Source organism: Nymphaea colorata, chromosome 6, assembly GCF_008831285.2.
Source record: "Nymphaea colorata isolate Beijing-Zhang1983 chromosome 6, ASM883128v2, whole genome shotgun sequence".
Lineage (NCBI taxonomy): Eukaryota > Viridiplantae > Streptophyta > Magnoliopsida > Nymphaeales > Nymphaeaceae > Nymphaea > Nymphaea colorata.
This window is the reverse complement of record NC_045143.1, coordinates 2,524,768-2,544,171: the sequence shown is the minus strand read 5'-3', so window position 1 is coordinate 2,544,171 and position 19,404 is coordinate 2,524,768. Positions and strand designations below refer to the sequence as shown.

Below are 19,404 nucleotides of genomic sequence, written 5' to 3'. Positions count from 1 at the left end.
TAGAAATTGGAAAGTTTTTTCATCTAAAATTCAGATTGACATCTTAGGGATGAGAAGCTACGTGATCAAAGATGTCATTTGTACCACTTGCGCTCCTTGTGATTGATGATGGCATTGTCGCAGCCACTCCATTCTATACTAAGTTGCTAGTTTACTATAAATGCTTTGTATCTAAGCTCAGTAAGATGTATTCTTTTCCTTGTCATAAAGCAGTGGTGGCATATTAAATTGTCTAGAGCTTCTTGTTTTGTTTACTTTTTTAAAGTGGGCATATGTAGGTTCACCTTTAACATGTTTTTTTTTTTTTTCAAAAATAGAAACACAGGTTTCTTTTTAATTACTGAATTGAGAAATAAAATTTCTATTGATTTGAGTCTTCTAATTAATTCCCAGCATCGTTTAAAGTTAATGAAGTCGAATTGCAAAAAAAAAAAAATTATTCAAAAGATTATATTTGTTAACTTCTAAAAACTTAATCCACCTACACACTTTGTTCATGTGGGAAGAAGTAGATGGGCCTTCATTCTTTAGGAAAGAGATCATAAATAATTCCCCAACAGTGAGTGCATGATAACTTAATTTAACAACGTAAATGTGGTTAATTAAAAAAACTACGTCTGATAAGAAGACCGATGACGACAAGATTTTATAAAAGCAATTAACTTCTTTTATGAAAACATAAAATTAAAAATGTCCATGACATTGGACTATTTTTTACAATTATATATATAATGTGACAGGATAAAATAAGGAAGCTAATGTGCCCTTTCTAGGCTAACGTTATTGATGTGATTTTGTAATTAATTTAGTAGAAAATAAATATTAACTCTAAGGGCATAAAAACCCCAACGGCGCTTATAGCACCAAAAAATGGCTTTTCGAAATTTAAGATAGCTATTAAAATCCTTTTTTAAACAAAAGAATGTTAAAAATCCAAAAGAAGGTAAAAAATTAATTGCTATAGTAAAAGATTGCTTTATGGGTTAAGCAAAGGCTTGCATTCATATTAATAGTGCAGAAGAAAATAAAGTAGTGTTTGATGGCTTTATGAGATATAAACTGCAATAAAAGGTGCATTATAAGATCATTAATTTAAACAACTCAGGATCTTAATAACGTGGATCTTAAGTCCACATTATATGTAAAAAGCTGTTCATTTAAGGTCGAATGGAAGGGTGTCTGATCTTAAATCCACGATCTGAAATCTTGGTGATCTCAATTCACTGCTGATCTGGGATCCATAGTAAAATAAATGTGTTTACAAAGTTGCGCAAAGAACTAGTTTTATATTGTAAATTTGAAAATTATATAGAAAAGTGGAGAGATGAAATTTAAATAGCTTACTAGCTTTTTAAATAAATATAAGTGAAAATCGTGAAAGCGGCTTTATACAATAAATAAATAAATAAATATATATATATATATATATATATATATATATATATATAATAGTGACAATATACGTGATAATATTAAGCAAAATTATAATATCAGTGGCTTTATATTTTTATATTCTTAGCTTATCTTGTCAATCAATTTTATTGGTTATACATATCGGTGTCATTATGAATCAATCATGGCTTGTTAGAGTGCATTATACTCCTTTTGGAAACCTTGGTGAATATAAATGTGAATGAACATTCCATGGACACCAAGCTAGGTGACTCTTTAATCATTGGCTTGAAGCACGCTATTGGAATCCAATTGATTGCAGATTAATTAAAATCAAATTGATGCCCATAAAAGATTTGCTAAAAATACATTTATTTTTTAATCTTAATTATATAAAAATAAAAGATAAAAAAACAATTGGAATGCTTTCCAACTCATCAGAAAAGCTAAGGGGGCGTTTGGACGATTATCCCAAAACCAAATTTTGAAGGTAAAAATATGATTTTGTTTGTAAAATGCCGTTTCGAAAGCATTTGGATGATACCAAAAATGAGTTTTTGCCAAAACTCACTTTTGACAAAACTTGCTTTTCTAATGGGAGTTAATAAATTCATGAAAAAATGTGTTTTGATCTTATTATTGCAAACGCACAAATCAGTCTTTCAGAATCGATTAAAAACCTAATCTTTTAAAAAACTAGTCTTTATAAAACCAGGCTTTTTTAGTATATCATCCAAACAGGAACTAAACCTTGTTATTCAAATATATTGTAAATAGCTGAAGGGCACCAATATATAATAACAAATTGTATAAGGGTCTGTATATGCAACTGCCCCCATGAGCCTGCACCTGCCTTCATTGGGTCCCGTGCACCCTAACCGGATGGCAACCATCTGATCCATGTATGGGTCCGCTTGCATTCTCTGACATTTGGAGTAACATTTTATTTCGTTATAAAATGTTTGCCATGCTACCATCAGGGGGTCGATTGGCATTCGGAACACTATGTAAACGTTCTATAAATATAACTCAACATTAGTTGAGTTGAATAAGTATTTTATGAATCTGTCTCTATTTTAAAACAAATTCTTGAAACATTCATATGGTGTTCCTAATGCCAAACAGCTTTTAGGACACACAATCTCAAAATATAGTGTGAGAAAAGACTCGAATATGTTCGGGTGGTTATCCTCGACCCGAATCCGAATGACTTCCAACCATGCAATTTGAACTAGAACTTCTATTTGTGGAGGCCTAAAGGTCCATTGTTCCCTCTTCTTCTAAGCTTCAGAGCTGCATCGGCATCAATAATGACAATGGTGCACCCTTTTCAAATTAGGCATCATGGCTCCCCACTTTAAGACATGAAGAACAAGAATCGAACTATAGACCTACCTTTTCATATCCCTCTAACTGGACCAGCTATCTTATACATCTTAAGACAACTTGACCTTGAACTTAAAGAACACATTTAGTAGCAAAAACACTGTCTTCTTTTGAAAACTAAACTAGTGTTTCATGAATATGTATTCCAAAGAAAGCAACGTTTATGTCATCAAACACACTTTAAACCAAACACTGCAAAGGGCAGCCAATGGAGACGGAAGGAAAATGCTACTACCTTGTTGAGATACTTAAGATCTTTATTGTTACACCATGTACCTGGGCACATGCATGATGGTATATGTCTCTCAATAATGGCTGCTCAATGTTAATTTCACACGACAGTGACAATGAAGATAGTGATGTTTTACATGATAATGCAACCCATCATGGTAAGAATGCGTACCATCACCATGCAACGTCCTATGGGTATGTGCAGCACATGGTCCTCCTTCCTTTTCTCTGGCTTTTTGAAGTGAAGCTCAAGCTTTGTGTGGGATGATGAGGACCTCATGTTTCCGTCAAGAGGGAAATCTAAAAAGTTTTTATATTTTTTTCTTCTCTTTCCTCATAAAGCTTACGTTGAAGCCTCCATGATTCTGAAGCTTTTGCTGCTTCCAGCCAAAGGGCACATGAAAGGTCCTCGTCGCCGACCCTACATGTTCTATTCCCACTTCATACATCCACGAAAGCTACGCTTTGTCCAATATTTCGTCATTTTTTGAGATCCCAAAAGTTTAGTTTTCTTTTAGGCCTTGGCTTCAAATACAAAGTGAAAGGAGTTTGTCCTGAGTTTTGCAGATCTCAGGATGCAAGGTTTATGAATACATGGTGTAATAACTCCCATACTTTTCAACTAAAAAATTTCTAAGAGTTATTGTTAGAATTCAAACATTTAAGATCTCAGCTTCTAAAATTTCAAATCACCTTAGTTGTATGGTATAAAGTTCTCCAAACTGCGCCTTACAATTCTATAAACTTGTCTATAAGCCCTTCAATAACTTAGACGAAATGTTTTGAGAGGCATAGCTTAGTTGGTCGAGCTATTTGTCAATTTGCTTCTCATGGGCACTATACTTTGTACGAAACAAGTGGATGCATTATACTAAATGAAGTATTAAAGCCGCACCAGGTATAAATCTGACTGTCAACCTCGGGAGCAAGGAGAATAAGGGGCAGAGGGCTTCATCCTTCGACCGAGCGAATGATGAATACTCCATTTAGGGCTGCACAACAAGCCGAGCCAACTTGGGCTCGACTCGAACTCGCACGAAAAAACTCGGCTCGTGCTCGACTCGTTTATAAACGAGTTGAGTTTGAGCTTACAAAGATACTCGAAACGATAAACGAGTCAAGTTCGAGTTTCAGGAACTCGACTCGTTTATACTCGACCCAACTTGCAAACCGGTACTTTATGTAATATTGCACCACGGTTCACCGAATCACCGTTTTAACTTTTAGGATAAAAACAAAATTTCACAAGTTACATGAGTTAAACGAGCTACATGAGTTAACGCTTACACAGAGTTGAACGTTAAACGAGTTGACACCTAAACGAGTTAAATGGGTTAAATGAGTCGAGTTTGAGCTCGATTTTATATAGTCGAGTCGAGCTCAAGCTTGCCATAAGGAGCTCGACTCAGCTAGTGTGTACCCCTAACTCCATCTGCTCACACAGACTTAGGTGAAAGTGCCTTCTGCTTTATACTTCCGAAGGGCTCTCGCCTTCCCTACTTTCAGAAATTCAACACCTTTATTGAGAATTGCTCGTCGAGACATTCTTACTTCGATTTTTACAATACATAATAAAAAAGACATTATATTGGGAACTGTTGAGTAAATTATTTTATGTCCGCTTTCTTCCTCTTCTTTTGACTTTCTTTGCTTTTCTTCTTAATTAAAAAAAGTTGGAACAGAAATATCTTTGTTCCTGTTCTTTTAAAGTATGGTTGCTCTACCTTTGACCAAGGGCGGGCGGTCAGATTCAAATAATAGAGTGTCCATTCCTACCTTCACCTTTATACGACGATCGTAACAACTAAATACGTTGCAGATCGAGTTGATAAGGTAAAAATGAATATATATATATATATATATATATATATATATATATATATAAACCAAACCATACAAAATTGATTGCTAAAACGTTCTTTTATACATCTAACAATATAGAGTATGATCTTAACAGTGTTCTAGTGAGAAGCATACACTAAGCTGGTCATTTTTTGAGTTTAACATGTTTTTAAAACATTAAAAAATGAATAAAGTCGAAAAATTTTATAGTAGAAAAGCAAGTTTTTTTTTAACAACTTGAATTAAAACATGGTTTATGTTGAATTAGTATTTACAAACATAGTAAAATGTTTATATTTTGTTTAAAATCAATTTTAACAAGAACTTAGGAAGGTGTGGTTTTTATTGCAACCCAAATTATATGAAACATATACATATATAGCACATACATTCAAAGCGATGATACATTATATCGGTTTGACGACGACAGGATAGTAATAAACTCAGCTTTGACCTTATGGGATTATGGGATGAAAAAGAAACACAATTCTCTTTCTAAGTTACGACGCTTGCTTTTTTTAGCGGCGTGTTTGATGAGCAGACAAATTTTCTGATGTGGAGATGTTTATCTTTGGGATACCTTTGCCATAAAAAGGTTCTTCAAACATTGATATATTTTAAATTTTTTAATATTTCTTTTCATTACCATGAAATTTGTGTGCATCTTTTTTAGGCTTTTTGTTCACAAAAACTTCTAAAGATTTAGTACCAAAATGAAAAAAAAATTAAATATCATTTGGTTGGTGACCAAGCATATGGATTTTCTCCCTCATTCTTTGCCAACATTTGGCGCATAAGATTTTTGAAATTTATAAGACAGAAAATTTTGAAAAAAAAAAAAAAGATTCGGTTCCCTATTGGATATTGAGAGGACCCGTTGGATCGGGACGTACCGTTCTCCCATGTATAATAAGTTGGAAATAAATTTATGAATTCCCTATTCTCAAATTTAGAACGTGGGTGGGTCCCATGTGATTTGGACCTAGTCCTTTTCGGATACTGATTTGATAAAGTTGGATCCTCCCCTTTAAAAAGCCCACACCGTCCATGTGAGCAGGATTTTGACATATGCATGTCTGACCCACAACTATTCCATCAAATAGCACTCACATTCTTTTCTTCTTCTTTTTAATTATTATTATTTTATTATTTTAAATTTTTATTTCTTGATTTAATGAGAGGCCGAAACTGCTCCCATTTTATCGTCATCATCAGAGTTCAAAACTTGAGTGAAAAGCGGGACATCCGTCAACTAGAGTGTAGCGCATCTATTGTTTGCAGTCCAAAAACATAATCTCCAATGAACCAAATTGATTACTGGACTTTCACCGTCCCCGCCAATATGGAATCGGCGACATGTCTAGATCCATCCACTGAATTTTAAGTGGATTCTAACGGACCTTGCCTCTACCTGAAAGAAAAATCTTGATTCGCACCATTGCACCTGCCCGAATCTGGATCTAGATTTGGATCACATCTTTTTTTTGTCCATGGAATAGATCCAAGAAATTCTACCGTTGACTGCTCCAGTGGATCAGCATTAGCCCTTCAAAAATTTCGATCCATCTCGATCTTCCTTGTTCTTGCCCACTTCTAGTTCCCCCTGCTTCATGCTTGATCGATAGCACTAAACTGATGATTTTCGTCTTTTAGTTTCGGTGTCTTCTCATTCAGATCCAGATCGACTTCATTGACGCAGACTATTATTTGCCTTTTATTTTCCCTACTTCCGTTTCTTGTTAGGGCTGATCAAGTATTGGTATGTAGATCTTGGATCTGCATTTCACCATGCTAGTTTGGATTCAGACTCAATTCTTTGTAAATTTTTGGTCCTGGTTTGGGTCCAATCTGTATCTTCTGGCCCATATTTCTTGGAGATGCTGATTTTGGCTGCATGGAAGTTTGGAACTTTAGGTTGGTGTTCCTAACTAATATATAACTTAATTAACTGTGCCAAGAGATGCACCTCCAGTATTGAACATCAGACCTTATCTCTCTCCAAAAAAAAATGTTCTTGTTAAACTGATGGTCTGATGCACAAAAGAAGACCTTGTCGTGATGAATGAGATATGAAGGAATTGTCGATATATTAGATCATAATTATCTATAGGGGTCTTTTTCGCATAAAAAGGAAAGCTTTTGTTAGAACAGAAGTGATGTTGATTATTCAAGAACCAAAATGCTTTTCCAAAAAGATGTCAAAGTAGAAATGCTGTCCCCGGATTCAGCCAATTGTTCCAATCTTAGGATATCATTGAGAAATAGGAATGGGTGTTATCAAAGAACGGACAGCCTAATATTCTGAGAACCTAAATCTTCCTGAGAGAGATTTCAAGTGGATATCGTCGTCTACTCTTGCCTTCTTCATACTTACTGCAGCTGCCGGCGCCACTACAAGAGCGCCGAGTCATAAAGCAGGTTTAACCTGGCAGATCGAGACCGGCAGATTGACCGCGCACCGCATTTTCCCAGCCATCATGTCGCTCTCTTTAAATCTAACCAACCGTCAGATGGTTGCTGTTTCATCCAGGTGCATGGAGCTCTTGTTGGCAGTTCATAAACAGACGAAACAAGCATTTCTTTGATAAATATTTAATGGGCATAAATATTTTCCATGGTTAAGTCCTTGCTTAACAACTTTGACAAGTAGCATTGACCCACTTCACGGCAAACAATCAGAAGTACGTGTAGTCCCTCGCTTTCAAAGATTTCTAACAACCAAGGTGTAGGAATTGGATTAGTAAGTAAAAAAGAACAGCTGTGATCTTCATAACCATGTACATGTCAAATGTAGTTGCCTTAGAGGAAGAAAAGGCCTAGAAACAGATTCTATCTTGGAAACAACCCGAACTTGCTGACCTCTGGACTATAGAAACAACTAAGATGAACCCACATGAGCAGTCCAAAGCACATTAGCAGCTGCCAGGAAATTGCATTAAGAACTTCACACCTCAACACCATCAAGGGAGGAGCAGCTAGATGGATGATGCACCTTTTCTTTCTCAATCTTGCAATCATAGCAGGACAAACAAGTTGTGTTAACCACTATGCCAGTCGAGTTGCAGCTTGAATGAAATTTAGAAGATGCTGAAATAGTTTTCCAATTACATGCATCAATTAAAATCGCATGATTTTCAAACACGATCTGAAACTGGACTCTCAGTAAGAGTCACGAACTGCACTTCCCTCATGAATGTCCATGAATGAACTATTTGAGTCAGAAAAACATGCCTCCCAGTTTTCACGAGGCTGGGAATAGCAGATCTGAAGAGAATTAACACTGCTGCCAATATCATGATCTTGTGATGGGCCATGTAGTTCATTAAAAACACCATTCCCATATGAGTCTAAGGAGCCAGCCCTCCGTCCTCCATTTCCTGACTGGCCAGAATTGCTTAAGAAGTACTCGGATTGAGGTAACTGAAATGGCTGCAGGCTGCTCCTTACTGGAGTGGACAAACCATTAAAAAAATTAGAATTCTTGTGTTGGTCAGTATGAGTAGGTCTTGCACCGCGAGGCGAAGTCTGCCCACCAGCATATACTAAGGAACCTGAATCTGAATGCATCATCTGAGGGTGAGAACTGTGCTGATACATCTGAGATTCTGGAGATGATGTTTCTTCTAGATCATAATCGAGCTCTTTCTGCAAGTCATGAACAATAATAAGCATACTGCAAAACTATTACATACCAAGATTATCCTTTTCCCCAACAAAATCAATCTCAGGCCTCTTACACGAGGTAACTAAGCATTTGGCATTTTTCTGTCCTGGGAAGCTACAAAAATGTCTCCATATAGACAAGTTTGTAGCCTAATAACAGTAATTAGGAAATTTTGTCCAGCATCCACTCCTCTAAACACTTAAGCTAAACAGGGATTTTCTGGTTTGGCTTCATGAAGACCTACATTATCGTATTTTTGAATGAATGTGATAACCCATTTTCTCCTGCTTGTCTTTTATGGAGATGCCAATTTCTAGGTTTTAAAAGGAACAGATTATCCTGACAACAGGATTCATAAAATCCTACAAGGCCCACATGCGTTTGAAAATAGGCAAGCTTGACAAAGCCTGGAGTCACATATAAAATGCAGCATATCATGGACGCGGACAAGTTACAAAGTTCAAGATTGAACACTACATTTACATATATGAAAAAGCTATGAGTAAGAGATCTTAGCTTAACAAATGCTCATGTTTCAGGGAAAAAATGAATGATTCAAAGTCATGCTGTGAAGCCTTACAATGAATGAAAGGAAAAAGGAAAAATAACAGCAATAAAATGTGACCTGACCTGACCTGACACAAAATGAGGTCGAATGCATCAACTACAAAACTTTCATCAAACTATCAGTCTCAAGCCTCAATATGAATAACAGAACTCTTTAACCGTAACCTATACATAAACTACATGAAGATGCCCCGATATCAACAAAAGGTACTTCTACACGATGATGAACAGAAACAGTCCATCCTCAGGCCATAAAAGGAGAAAAAAATGTGTGAGGTTCATCTAGAAAGAGTGTTAAGACAAGCAGCCTGTCAATGGAGACCACCTTTTCTGTATAACAGTAGGACCTTCCTTTCCTTACTCTCAAACGTTACAACTAACAAGATCTATTTAATTTTAACCTTTCCCTTTGAGTTACATTACCTGACTATTATTCAAGCTGCTATATCTGCCAATCAGTCTGTTCTTTGAACTTACCGAAGCATGCATATGCAATGTCACCATTGATTATAGAAGAAGGCCCAGCATCCTCACAAAATCTTCTCTTATGATGCAGATAACATCTAGTATTTGCCATAATTCTGAAAATTTGAATTTGGGATATCCCAAAATGCTGCATCCAGTTCTCAAGCTCTAATCATTCTAAGCCAGTCAAATTTTAACAAATGCCAACTCTGTGTTTTAGATAATTGCATGGGAAGGAGTTCCCATTTACACCAGCTCAGATATACTCTCAGATTCTTGCGTTACGAAAAACACATGATGTGGGAAACTGTAAGATGTTATTGTTGCTATAAAATTTCTTCACATATCATGTAGACCTGAATACAATTAGCTAGTCTCTTGTGAGAACGCTTTCTTGCTTGATATTTCACCATCTCATGGAAGTTAAAAAAGAAAATCAAAAGAAGTTTTGAAGCAGAGAACGATCACTGAACAAAGGGCTGCCCATCTAGTGTTTGTTTCTGACTTATGGAGAGCAGGTTCACAACATAATAAAACATGTAGGTTCTTAGAGAATTGACCAGACACTATCTCTTGTGAAACTTATACTTCTCAGCAAGGAGAACAGAAAGAGTAAAGCTTGCATAACCAATTCTTGGTTTATTCTGGCTCACTGCCTTGAAAGAATGCAGAAAAAGGATTCCAATTAACATCTTGTGCAGTATGCTAATGGAAAATTAAGAATTTCAGAAACAATATATGAAGCTGCTAGTTCTGTGTGCATCACGCAACAGTGATCCACCTGACATTAAGAAAATCAAAACTCCAACTTAGATGTCAAAGTTGAGGAGGAGATTCTCATTCATTAAGGAAAACCTACTGCGACAAATATAGTGGCATGAATAGACAAAGATGTTCATTCAAGATAACAAGGTAGGGTGCAAAATGACATAGTTAATAAGAACCGGGAAATAAATAATCAAAAATATAAAAAACTAAATCTAAGTAGTGATGTACCTGTAAATAAGCAATAACATCTGCTGCAGTAACCCTTGACCCTTCCTCGTGTTGTTTTAATATCCACTCATATAATTTCTCCTGATGGAAAAGTACACAGATAAGTCTGAGATACAATGGAAAAAAGTAACCAACAAGCATACTTTTCCGTTGCAAACATCAATCCAAAGCGATCTCTTAAACAGAACCAAGCGAACGTCTTCATTGTCATCCCACTGGCATGTGATGGTTAACCTTCTTTCCCATAAAATGACGTTCTTCTCTATACTGCTTTCCTTAACGCAAAAGAATCAAGTTTCCATATGTGTTCTGACTAGTCTATTTCCCAGCCATTTCGATTTTCTGGTGACTCGCAAGTTGAGTCCATATGCAGTAAACATTAGCCACTTAATCCAACTTATATTTGAAGTCACAAAATCCCAAAAATCTGTAGCTTGAATGAGCCGGTTTAAGTTCTGGAGCCTATGCGGAAAAACAAGATAACTCTTTCCTTTATCAGAGAGAGAGGAGAATGCAAGACTAACTATTGTTCCAAATGCACACTATGGACATTTCAGTCTCAAAAACCAGAAAAACTGAAGCTTCAAGTAAGTCCCCATCTAATCAAGTAACAAGAATAAGCCGTATGAATTGCTTCTACCATTAGCAGATTGGAGAATATCTCTGCAGCCAATCGACAATCTTCAACTCCAATTTATGCTCCATCAAGTAAGTCGGAAGTCGAGAATTTCTAAATACCCACAACGCAGAAACACGAAATATAACAAAGAAAGGTAACCGGACAACAAAAAAGCCACTCATATCGCCTCAATCAAAACCCTCCAGAAAGCGTCAAGTTTCAGCAATAAAGAACCCAAATAGTGCTCGAAATATTCGACGGAATTCTCGAAGGCAAAGCGTCCGACAAACCCCACGCGCAGAATGGGATCGATAAAAAGAGAAAAGTGGACTCAAATTCTCACCATTCCATGGCGCTCCCCGGCTTGAAACATGAGCTTCTGCTGGCTCTGCGCCTGCGTGTACAGCTGCGAAAGAGAGTTGGCCGCGCTGCAAAAGGTGGCGTACATGGTCCTGTCCAGCTCGTCCAAGCCTGTGACGTCCGATTTCCTCTTCTTAGCCATGGATTCCAGAGACCCCACAAACTACGGAAAGCAGAAAAGAGATGAAGAGAGCTCGGATTGTTCACCGAAATTACATCTCTTTAATGACCTGAACCCCCATTTCCTTCAACTTGGTAGTCAATAATCAGTCACTCAAAGCAAAAAATCAAAAGAAGAATGGAAGATGGAGCTTCAGAAAAGGAGAGAAGCCGTGTACATAAAAGAATATGGGACGTTGCATCAGAATAAAACGGTTCCTTCTTCATCAGCCTAAAACGGTTCAGCTCTAGTTTCTCCTCTTACCTTTCTCAAGTAGCTATGGTACCATGTTTGAATCTGCATGACACTGCAGGTAAAGGAAATCCATTTGTTCTATTCAATCTCAATATGTCATACGAAGAAAAGGAGCTTTTGAAGTAAAACGGTTTATCTCTAGTTTCTATGTTTGATAGTGTTCGATGCCTATGCTGTGCATGGAAGGGAAGCCGATTCATGGGGAGATGGGAAGGCTGAGATAGGTTGAACCCAGATGTGTAAAAAAAGTATCATGTCCATGTGACCAGAGTCCAAGTGGGCGACAATCTTTCCGGGTTACTCGGATTCAAGATGTAAACAGGTCGACAGGTCCTGTTGAGCAACATAGTCAGATATAAGATTCGGGTCAGTTCGGTCGGAAGAGTCAAAATCCAAGTGTGAATGCGACTATAATAACATGTTGTCTATAGCGTCAGGTGAAGTATGCAGCAGATAAGAATTCGTTTGCCAGTGATATCTGCATGAAACTGCGAGTGTGGTTGGTGTTACAGTGAAGTAAAAAGAAAAATGGAAACCCTCTAGTATTTTACCTTTTAAAGGAAAAAAACAAATGGGTTTCCAATACATTACTTTTTTTTCCTTTGAAAGTTATTTCAATCTCTTGAAAATATAATTGGGTATTCATATTTTTCTATTCAATCTCTACTATTTGACCTTTCAAAATCAACAACTCAAATAATTCACATCAACTACGATACATAAGCGTTTGGTAGCTACCCATATATATACATATATACCCATATATATATATATATTCTGGTTATCCAAAGTCACTCAGCCATTTAAACAAGGCCGTTCATCTAAAACAAATGGATGGCAAAGATAAAAACAAAAAAAAAATATATAAACTGACATTAAACGATGAAAATGTTTATTGATTTTTTTGTTGTTGTTTTTCTCTTAACTGTCTATCTTGATTAATCGCTGGATTAAATAGGTTAGTAACTTTAAAAAACCAAACTCATCAATTTTATATATATACATATATATGCAGGATCATTCCTCTCAAATCTCAAATGCAATGCAGAGTGAACATTATTCTTCTCTCTCTCTCCCGGTCTCATTTGTTTTTAGTAATGGAGCCAAAAAAATTATCTAAGCAACGCACATGTATGTTTCATTTGAGAGGGAGCACGAAAAACCATTTGTATATATGTGTCCAAAAGGATTTTAGCAAGGGAGAGAGAGGGAGATCAAGGAAAATGCACCATTCATTCAATTTGATACGACAGCCCTCACATGTATGGAAAGAATAAAACTAATCCCATTTTTGAATTGATCTTTTAGGTTCTTTTCTTTCTTTAAGATGTAAAAAGTTGGCGAGAATAGAAGAGAAAAGGGGAGTGAAAAACTATGTGTTACCGCAAGAAGTAGTCCCTAAAAAAATTAACAATAACAGACATTTACTTTCGAACATCATAAACTAGGAACATTGATTGGTTCTTATTTGAAATCCATAGATGTGATATGAATTTGACGTGGCATGCTTTTATCAATATGGCAAATGATGCCCATTAAAATTTGTGGTTCATCAAACTAAGAATTTTATGTGAGACAGAAGATCTAGACTTAAAATCTTTTTACTTTTTTACAATGAAAAAAAAGATTGGATTTAAAATCGAAGGGCAGACCGTTTGACCTTAGATTTACTGTTCTCAGATCCTAAGGATATCAAAATGCTTCTTGACAAATCTGGTGACATATGTAAGTTGGCTTAGTGTTAATTCAAGTAGGTGATCAATGTACTTAAGGAAACACATGTCCCCACTGAGTTTGCTAGTGGCAAGAGCTAGAAACTAAAGTAATGGAACGTATATATGTAAATTTTTAGTGGGAAGAAAAGATGAAAAAACTTTATATATATATAATCGGGTTGGGTCGGGCAGCGCTAAGACTCGGGTTTTTCGAGTTGAAACAGACCCAAGTTTTAGATGTTGGGCCGGGCCCGATGCCCTCGCTTACTTCTAAGAGAGACTCCTTGGACCTTCGGCCATGCTTGAGGTGCAATAATTCCTTGCTGCAAAACCATTATATAAGAGACAATTTGTGGACAGAATGATGCTTGAATTATTATCAAGATAATGGTGGTGATGTACGTTCCTCTCAGACAAATAAGATTGTAGACCATGGAGATCCTCAGCCACATGTTATTAATGCCCGTTCCAAGGCCCTTCTTTTTTTCAGCATTAGTGGGAGAGGAGGAGCCAGAAAGGCCACCAATTGTGAAGAACAAAGTTCTTAATTGGTCTACGTAAAACTAACAATTGGATCTCAAAATTTCAATTTAAACTGCCACTGTGATTTAACATAATTTGGTCTTAAAATTATATGTATTAGCAATTTAGCATAAATTTATAAGTAAATTATAACAAAATAAAAACACATTTCAGTAGGCCGATACGATCGAAGTCATCGGCCATTACAGGAGGATAGGCACCAAGAAGCGGGGCAGAAATTAAAGTCAGTGGGTTTACTTCTCCAACTGTAACAAGAGAACGCACTGCTCTGCCCTTTTACAGAAGGTGAACTGTAACTGTTGCAGTCAGCGTCGTTGCCATTGATGAATGACAGTAAAATCTGCTGTCTAAAGTACAAAGGGTCAGGAGTTCAGTATGATCTTAGACGACCAATGGCATTGTGCAGATCACGAACAAATTCATCGAACATATTTATTGCTTGAAATTAAATGAATGTCCTTTCATCGCGAATGTGGCATATGGGTACCTCTTGGTCCGCGAACTCTGATTTCACCGACCGCGATTGCATCGCATTTATTCCGCCGGCGAGTCCTTGAAGTGAGTTCCTCTCTCGGGACGTTTTCCACAGTCGTGACGTGCGACGAGAATTTATAAATGTTTCATGTATCAACAACATGTAAGAAAATACTGAAAATACAGAAGTTATTCAAAAGATGTTCATGTGAATCAATCATCCTGACCCTACATTACTATAACAATGGCGATACTATTCAGCATCATGCTAATCGTAATGGTTCTCTTTACACATTTTTGCGATGAATCCAGGTCTATTGATTAGCGTGTGACTAATGATTATCTTAGAGTGAAAACGAAACAGAATATATACCAACGAGAAAAAGAATGCTACCGCCAAATAAATTCAACCAACCCGCACTGTGCTCGAAAGGCTGACCGGAAAACGAATCGTTTCCGGCAGATACCGGACGGATAAGGACGCCTCATTGCCTCGGATGCGGAATGAGAGGGACAACGGTAGACCTGCCGGCATCCCCATCATCATAGAGTGGCCCAATTTGTCCTCTTAGCCAGTCATCCAGGACGAAAAGCTGCGGCCTCCACCATCTCTTGGTCCCGCGACAGTAGCTGTCAGATTCAATTTTCATATATAGTGAAGCGGTGGAACTGTGGAGGTGAAAGTCCCTAGGATAAAATGTATCGATATTTTTCAGTCTAAACATGGCAATAAGAAATCTATACAAAAACCGGTTCATGTACATACCAAGTAGACAATAATTGACACGCAAAAGGATAAAAATCAAATCGTTGGTGTAAAAAATTTCCGCATGTTCAACCCTGCAGTGGTAATTTTTTTTTTTTTTCACCTTCCTTCTTTTGCCTGGAATGGTCCGAGAAGACGGGATCAAAAAATTCCAGATCATAAGGGCAGGGAAGAAAAGTGGGGAAAAAGCGAAAGACCGGCCGGCCGTCCGCCGGAGCCGCCAAGCATCATTCATTGCCAAAGGATTTTTCTTTCTGCTTTTTTCTATCGGAGCAGGCAGACGGTCTATTTGGGGCTCTTATCGGCCTCCCGGCGAGGCACGGTGGCGTGCAATTCCTTGAACATGGCCACCACCTGCAGCATGGTGGGCCTCCTCCACGGTCGGTCGTCCAGGCACTGACAGGCGATCCGTAGGTGCTGCAGCAGCTCCACCTCCATCTCCGGCTTCCCCTTCGCCCCAAACGCCGGGTCGAACACGTCGCCGATCCTGAGCTTGGCGTGCTGCTTCACCCAACCCACCAGGTTGTTGTCCCCGAAGTCGGACGAGTCAGTGGGCTTCCGCCCCGTGAGCAGCTCCAGCAGCACCACCCCGAAGCTGTAGACGTCCCCCTTGGTGCTGCACCGGAAGCTCTGGTAGTACTCCGGCGGCACGTACCCCGGCGTCCCCGCGAGCGTGCTGACGCTAAGGTGGGTCTCCGTGGCGCTCACCAGCCTCGCCATCCCGAAGTCAGCCACCCTCGCCTCCAGGTTATCATCCAGCAGCACGTTGCTCGACTTCATGTCCCTGTGGATGATGTGGGGGGAGCAGCTGTGGTGGAGGAAGGCTAACCCCCTCGCCGAACCCGCCGCGATCTTCCGCCTCGCCGTCCAGTCGAGCTCCGCACCGCCCTTCTTCGGGTTGTGGAGGACGTCACTGAGGCTGCCGTTCTTCATGTACTCGTACACAAGGAGCCGCTCCTCCCCAACCTTGCAGTAGCCAAGAAGGGGCACTAGGTTCCGGTGCTTGATCCGCCCAATGGTCTCCATCTCCGCGGTGAACTCGCGGTCGCCTTGGCCGCTCACGTGAATCAGCTTCTTCACCGCCACGATGCTGCCGTCCTTGAGTTGTGCCTTGTAAACGTCGCCGAACCCGCCGGAGCCGATGAGGCTGTCGTAGTGGAAGTTGTTGGTGGCCTCGATCAGGTCCCCGAGGGTGAGCTTCTGCAGCGGCTTCTCGATTTCGAAGGTGGCCAGGCTGATGCTGAGCGCCTCGCGCATGTCGCCAGTGTACTTCCAGCCCCGTTCCAATGACCGGCTGTCGCCCAACACGTCGTCGACGGCCGGCTTCTTCTTCCTTTGCCGCTTCCTGGTCTCCATGGCGACAATCACAATCCCCACTATGCAAAAGAAAGAAAAGAGAATGCCAATCACCACGCGCCCTGCCAGCAACGCGTTCTTCTTTCGGGCCTTGTTTCTGGTGGCAGGGGAGGAGGTGGACGACGAACCGTCGCCGCAATCGGGCAAAGGGAGGCCGCACAGGCCGGAATTGTTCTCGAAGCGGTAAGCCGGAAACGAAAAGAGCTGGCCGCCGGTAGGGATCGCCCCGCTCAGGTTGTTGTTGGAGACGTCAATCTCAGAGAGGAGGGAGAGTCCGGAGAAGGAAGGAGGAATGGGCCCCTGCAGGTGATTGTGTGAGAGGTCTAGCACGTTCATCCTCGTGAGCTTTCCCAGTTCGTCCGGGATCTCGCCGGTGAGCGAATTGCGGCCGAGGTTGAGAACGTTCAAATAGTACATGGAACCAAGCTCCGGCGGGATAGAACCGGACAGAAAGTTGTAAGAGAGGTCCAGGAAGATCATGCTGCCATTTTTATTGAATGTATAGTGGGTGTCGCTTATGTATGGTCTCGTAAAGTTACAGGCGTGGCTAGAAGGCACCCTTAGGAGCTGCTCCGGCCGGATTCCGGCGAATTCGAGGAGGCTTCCAGCACCGTGGCAGGTGGGGCCTCCGTCATTCTTCAGGTAAGCGTAGTGATTGCCGGAAATGAGGCCCACAGCGATGCTTCCCGATTGCTTCGCCAGCGAACCCGGGATCGGACCAGTAAGCCGGTTGCTGTTCAGGTCGAGCCAGATGAGGCTCCTGCAGTCTCCAAGCTCGGGCGGAATGACTCCATACAAGGAATTATTCTTGAGCTGCAGGATCGCAAGATTCGGCAACAGGCCAATCCACGCCGGAATTTCGCCGGACAGGAGGTTCGACGAAAGCGAGAGCCAATTAAGGTTGGTGCAGTTTTTCAAGCCGGAGGGAATGCCTCCCGTGAGCCAGTTGTCATCGAGGATGAGCTTCTCCAAGGTACTAATCTGCGAGAGCTCCACTGGTATGTTGCCGCTTAGCTGGTTTAGCCACATCACGAGGTCCTGGAGGCGAGTGAGCTTGCTGAGGCTCGACGGAATCGTCCCGGTGAGAAAATTGAAGCTGACATCAAGCGAGACGAGCTTAGAGCAGTTACTCAGTGTCGCCGGAACCCAGCCCACGAGCTGGTTGTTCTGGAGGTAGAGCTCCTGGAGTGAGTTCTGAGGGCTCTGGCAGATGGCCCATGGGATCGTACCGGAGATGCTGTTGGAGCTAAGGTCCAGAGTCTCGAGCATGGATAGGTTCGCCAGGAGGTCTGATGGGAGTTTGCCGGAGAAGTAATTGTAGGATAAAACTAAGCTGTTTAGGTTGGCCAGGAGTGATAGGCTCCGAACAGGGAGGACACCAGAGAGGTTGTTTCTGGCGAGGTTGATTCTCTCCAAGGCCGAGCAACGGGCGAAAGAGGGCGGCAAAACACCGGATAAGTTGTTTATAGAGAGGTCGAGATCGAGAAGGAACGAGCAAGACTCGAAGATGGAGGAGGAAATGTGACCTTGGAGATGGTTATCGGAAAGAGAGAGGTAACGGAGGCTCCGGCCGAGGCCAGCCGACGGTATCCCGCCAGAGAAGGCGTTTGTCGAAAGGTTGAGGTGCTTCAGCCGCCCACACCGGGCAACACCATCGCCGATCTCTCCCGAAAGCCTGTTCGCAGAGAGATCCAGATACTCCAGCGAGGCACAGGCGCCTAGATCGGGGATACCGCCGGAAAAGTTATTCGCCGACAGGTCTAGTTTCCAGAAGTTCGCGCACTCGGCGACCAAGATCCCGCCAGAAACTGTGTTCGCCTTTAGGGAGAGCAACCGAAGCGTCCGGCAACCCCCGGAAGAGAGTATCCATGTAAGCGCCCCTTCGCCGGAAATGCTGTTGAAGCTCAGGTCGAGTTCCTCGAGCGCCGGAGGCAATGCTCCGCTGCCTCCAGCCGAGAAGGAAATCGCGTTGCCGGATAAATTCAAATGAACGAGGCTGGAGCAAGACCTCAGGCCAGAGATGCCGGAGAGGTCGCCGGATATGGAGTTCCCACCAAGGTCAAGAACAGCTAAACCCACTGGACAGGCCATCCCAGCCAAGGCGGAGAGATTTCCGGTGACATTCGCGGAGCTCAGCCGCAAACTCTCCAACCCATCCAAACCCATCAACAACTCCACAACGTGTCGAAGATCGACGGTGAGCTGCCTCGAGCTGAGCGCCAGAGACGAGACGCGACCGGCGGTGCAAGCGACACCGTGGAAGTCGCAGACGCGGTTGCCCGGAAGCCAATCGGGGAGCGCGTCGCGGCCGGAGACGGCAGCCTTGAAGTCCAGGAGCCGGCGGGCGTCGTCGTCGCCATTGGCGGAGGAAGACAAGTGCCGCTGCAACGACGCCCTCGCCTCGAAGCTGCAGAAGAAGACTGAGAAAAGAAGGAAAGAGACGCTGACGGCTCTGAAAGTGTTCATGAGTAGCTCTGCACCGCCCTGTGCCCCTTCATTCTGATCCCGCAAACCACACCGCCATGACCGCGCGCGAAAGAGAGAGAGAGTTGCAGAACGACAAAGACGAAGCGAACAGCAGATAAACGGGAAGATTATTTATAGTCTCTTGAG

At 41.1% G+C, this 19,404-nt stretch overlaps 2 protein-coding genes across 3 annotated transcripts; both read right to left on the bottom strand.

Moving 5' to 3' along the window:
• Window positions 1-7,588: 7,588 nt before the first annotated feature.
• On the bottom strand, window positions 7,589-11,939 carry LOC116255419 (uncharacterized). 2 transcript variants are annotated; one of them, XM_031631222.2, is made up of 4 exons: window positions 11,730-11,939; window positions 11,506-11,633; window positions 10,544-10,624; window positions 7,589-8,496 (listed from the first exon to the last, which is right to left on the bottom strand). In XM_031631222.2, exons 2-4 carry the CDS (start codon window positions 11,608-11,610, stop codon window positions 8,011-8,013), a joined length of 672 nt encoding a protein of 223 aa, XP_031487082.1. In that variant the 5' UTR covers window positions 11,611-11,633; window positions 11,730-11,939; the 3' UTR covers window positions 7,589-8,010. The 2 variants fall into 2 exon arrangements, with proteins under 2 accessions (XP_031487082.1, XP_031487080.1); XM_031631220.2 differs by having other exon boundaries at window positions 11,506-11,938.
• Window positions 11,940-15,357: 3,418 nt separating this feature from the next.
• Window positions 15,358-19,404, bottom strand: LOC116255822 (protein BRASSINOSTEROID INSENSITIVE 1-like). Its single transcript, XM_031631854.2, has one exon. The coding sequence runs from the start codon at window positions 19,255-19,257 to the stop codon at window positions 15,721-15,723; it is 3,537 nt and encodes a 1,178-aa protein (XP_031487714.1). The 5' UTR covers window positions 19,258-19,404; the 3' UTR covers window positions 15,358-15,720.

Coding starts and splice junctions, on each gene's coding strand:
- LOC116255419 (XM_031631220.2), bottom strand. CDS start 11,664: ATGGCTAAGAAGAGGAAATCGGACGTCACAGGCTTGGACGAGCTGGAC. Junction 10,625..11,505: donor CCGGGGAGCGCCATGGAATG/GTGAGAATTTGA, acceptor CTTTTCCATCAG/GAGAAATTATATGAGTGGAT. Junction 8,497..10,543: donor ATGTTATTGCTTATTTACAG/GTACATCACTAC, acceptor CATGACTTGCAG/AAAGAGCTCGATTATGATCT.
- LOC116255822 (XM_031631854.2), bottom strand. CDS start 19,257: ATGAACACTTTCAGAGCCGTCAGCGTCTCTTTCCTTCTTTTCTCAGTC.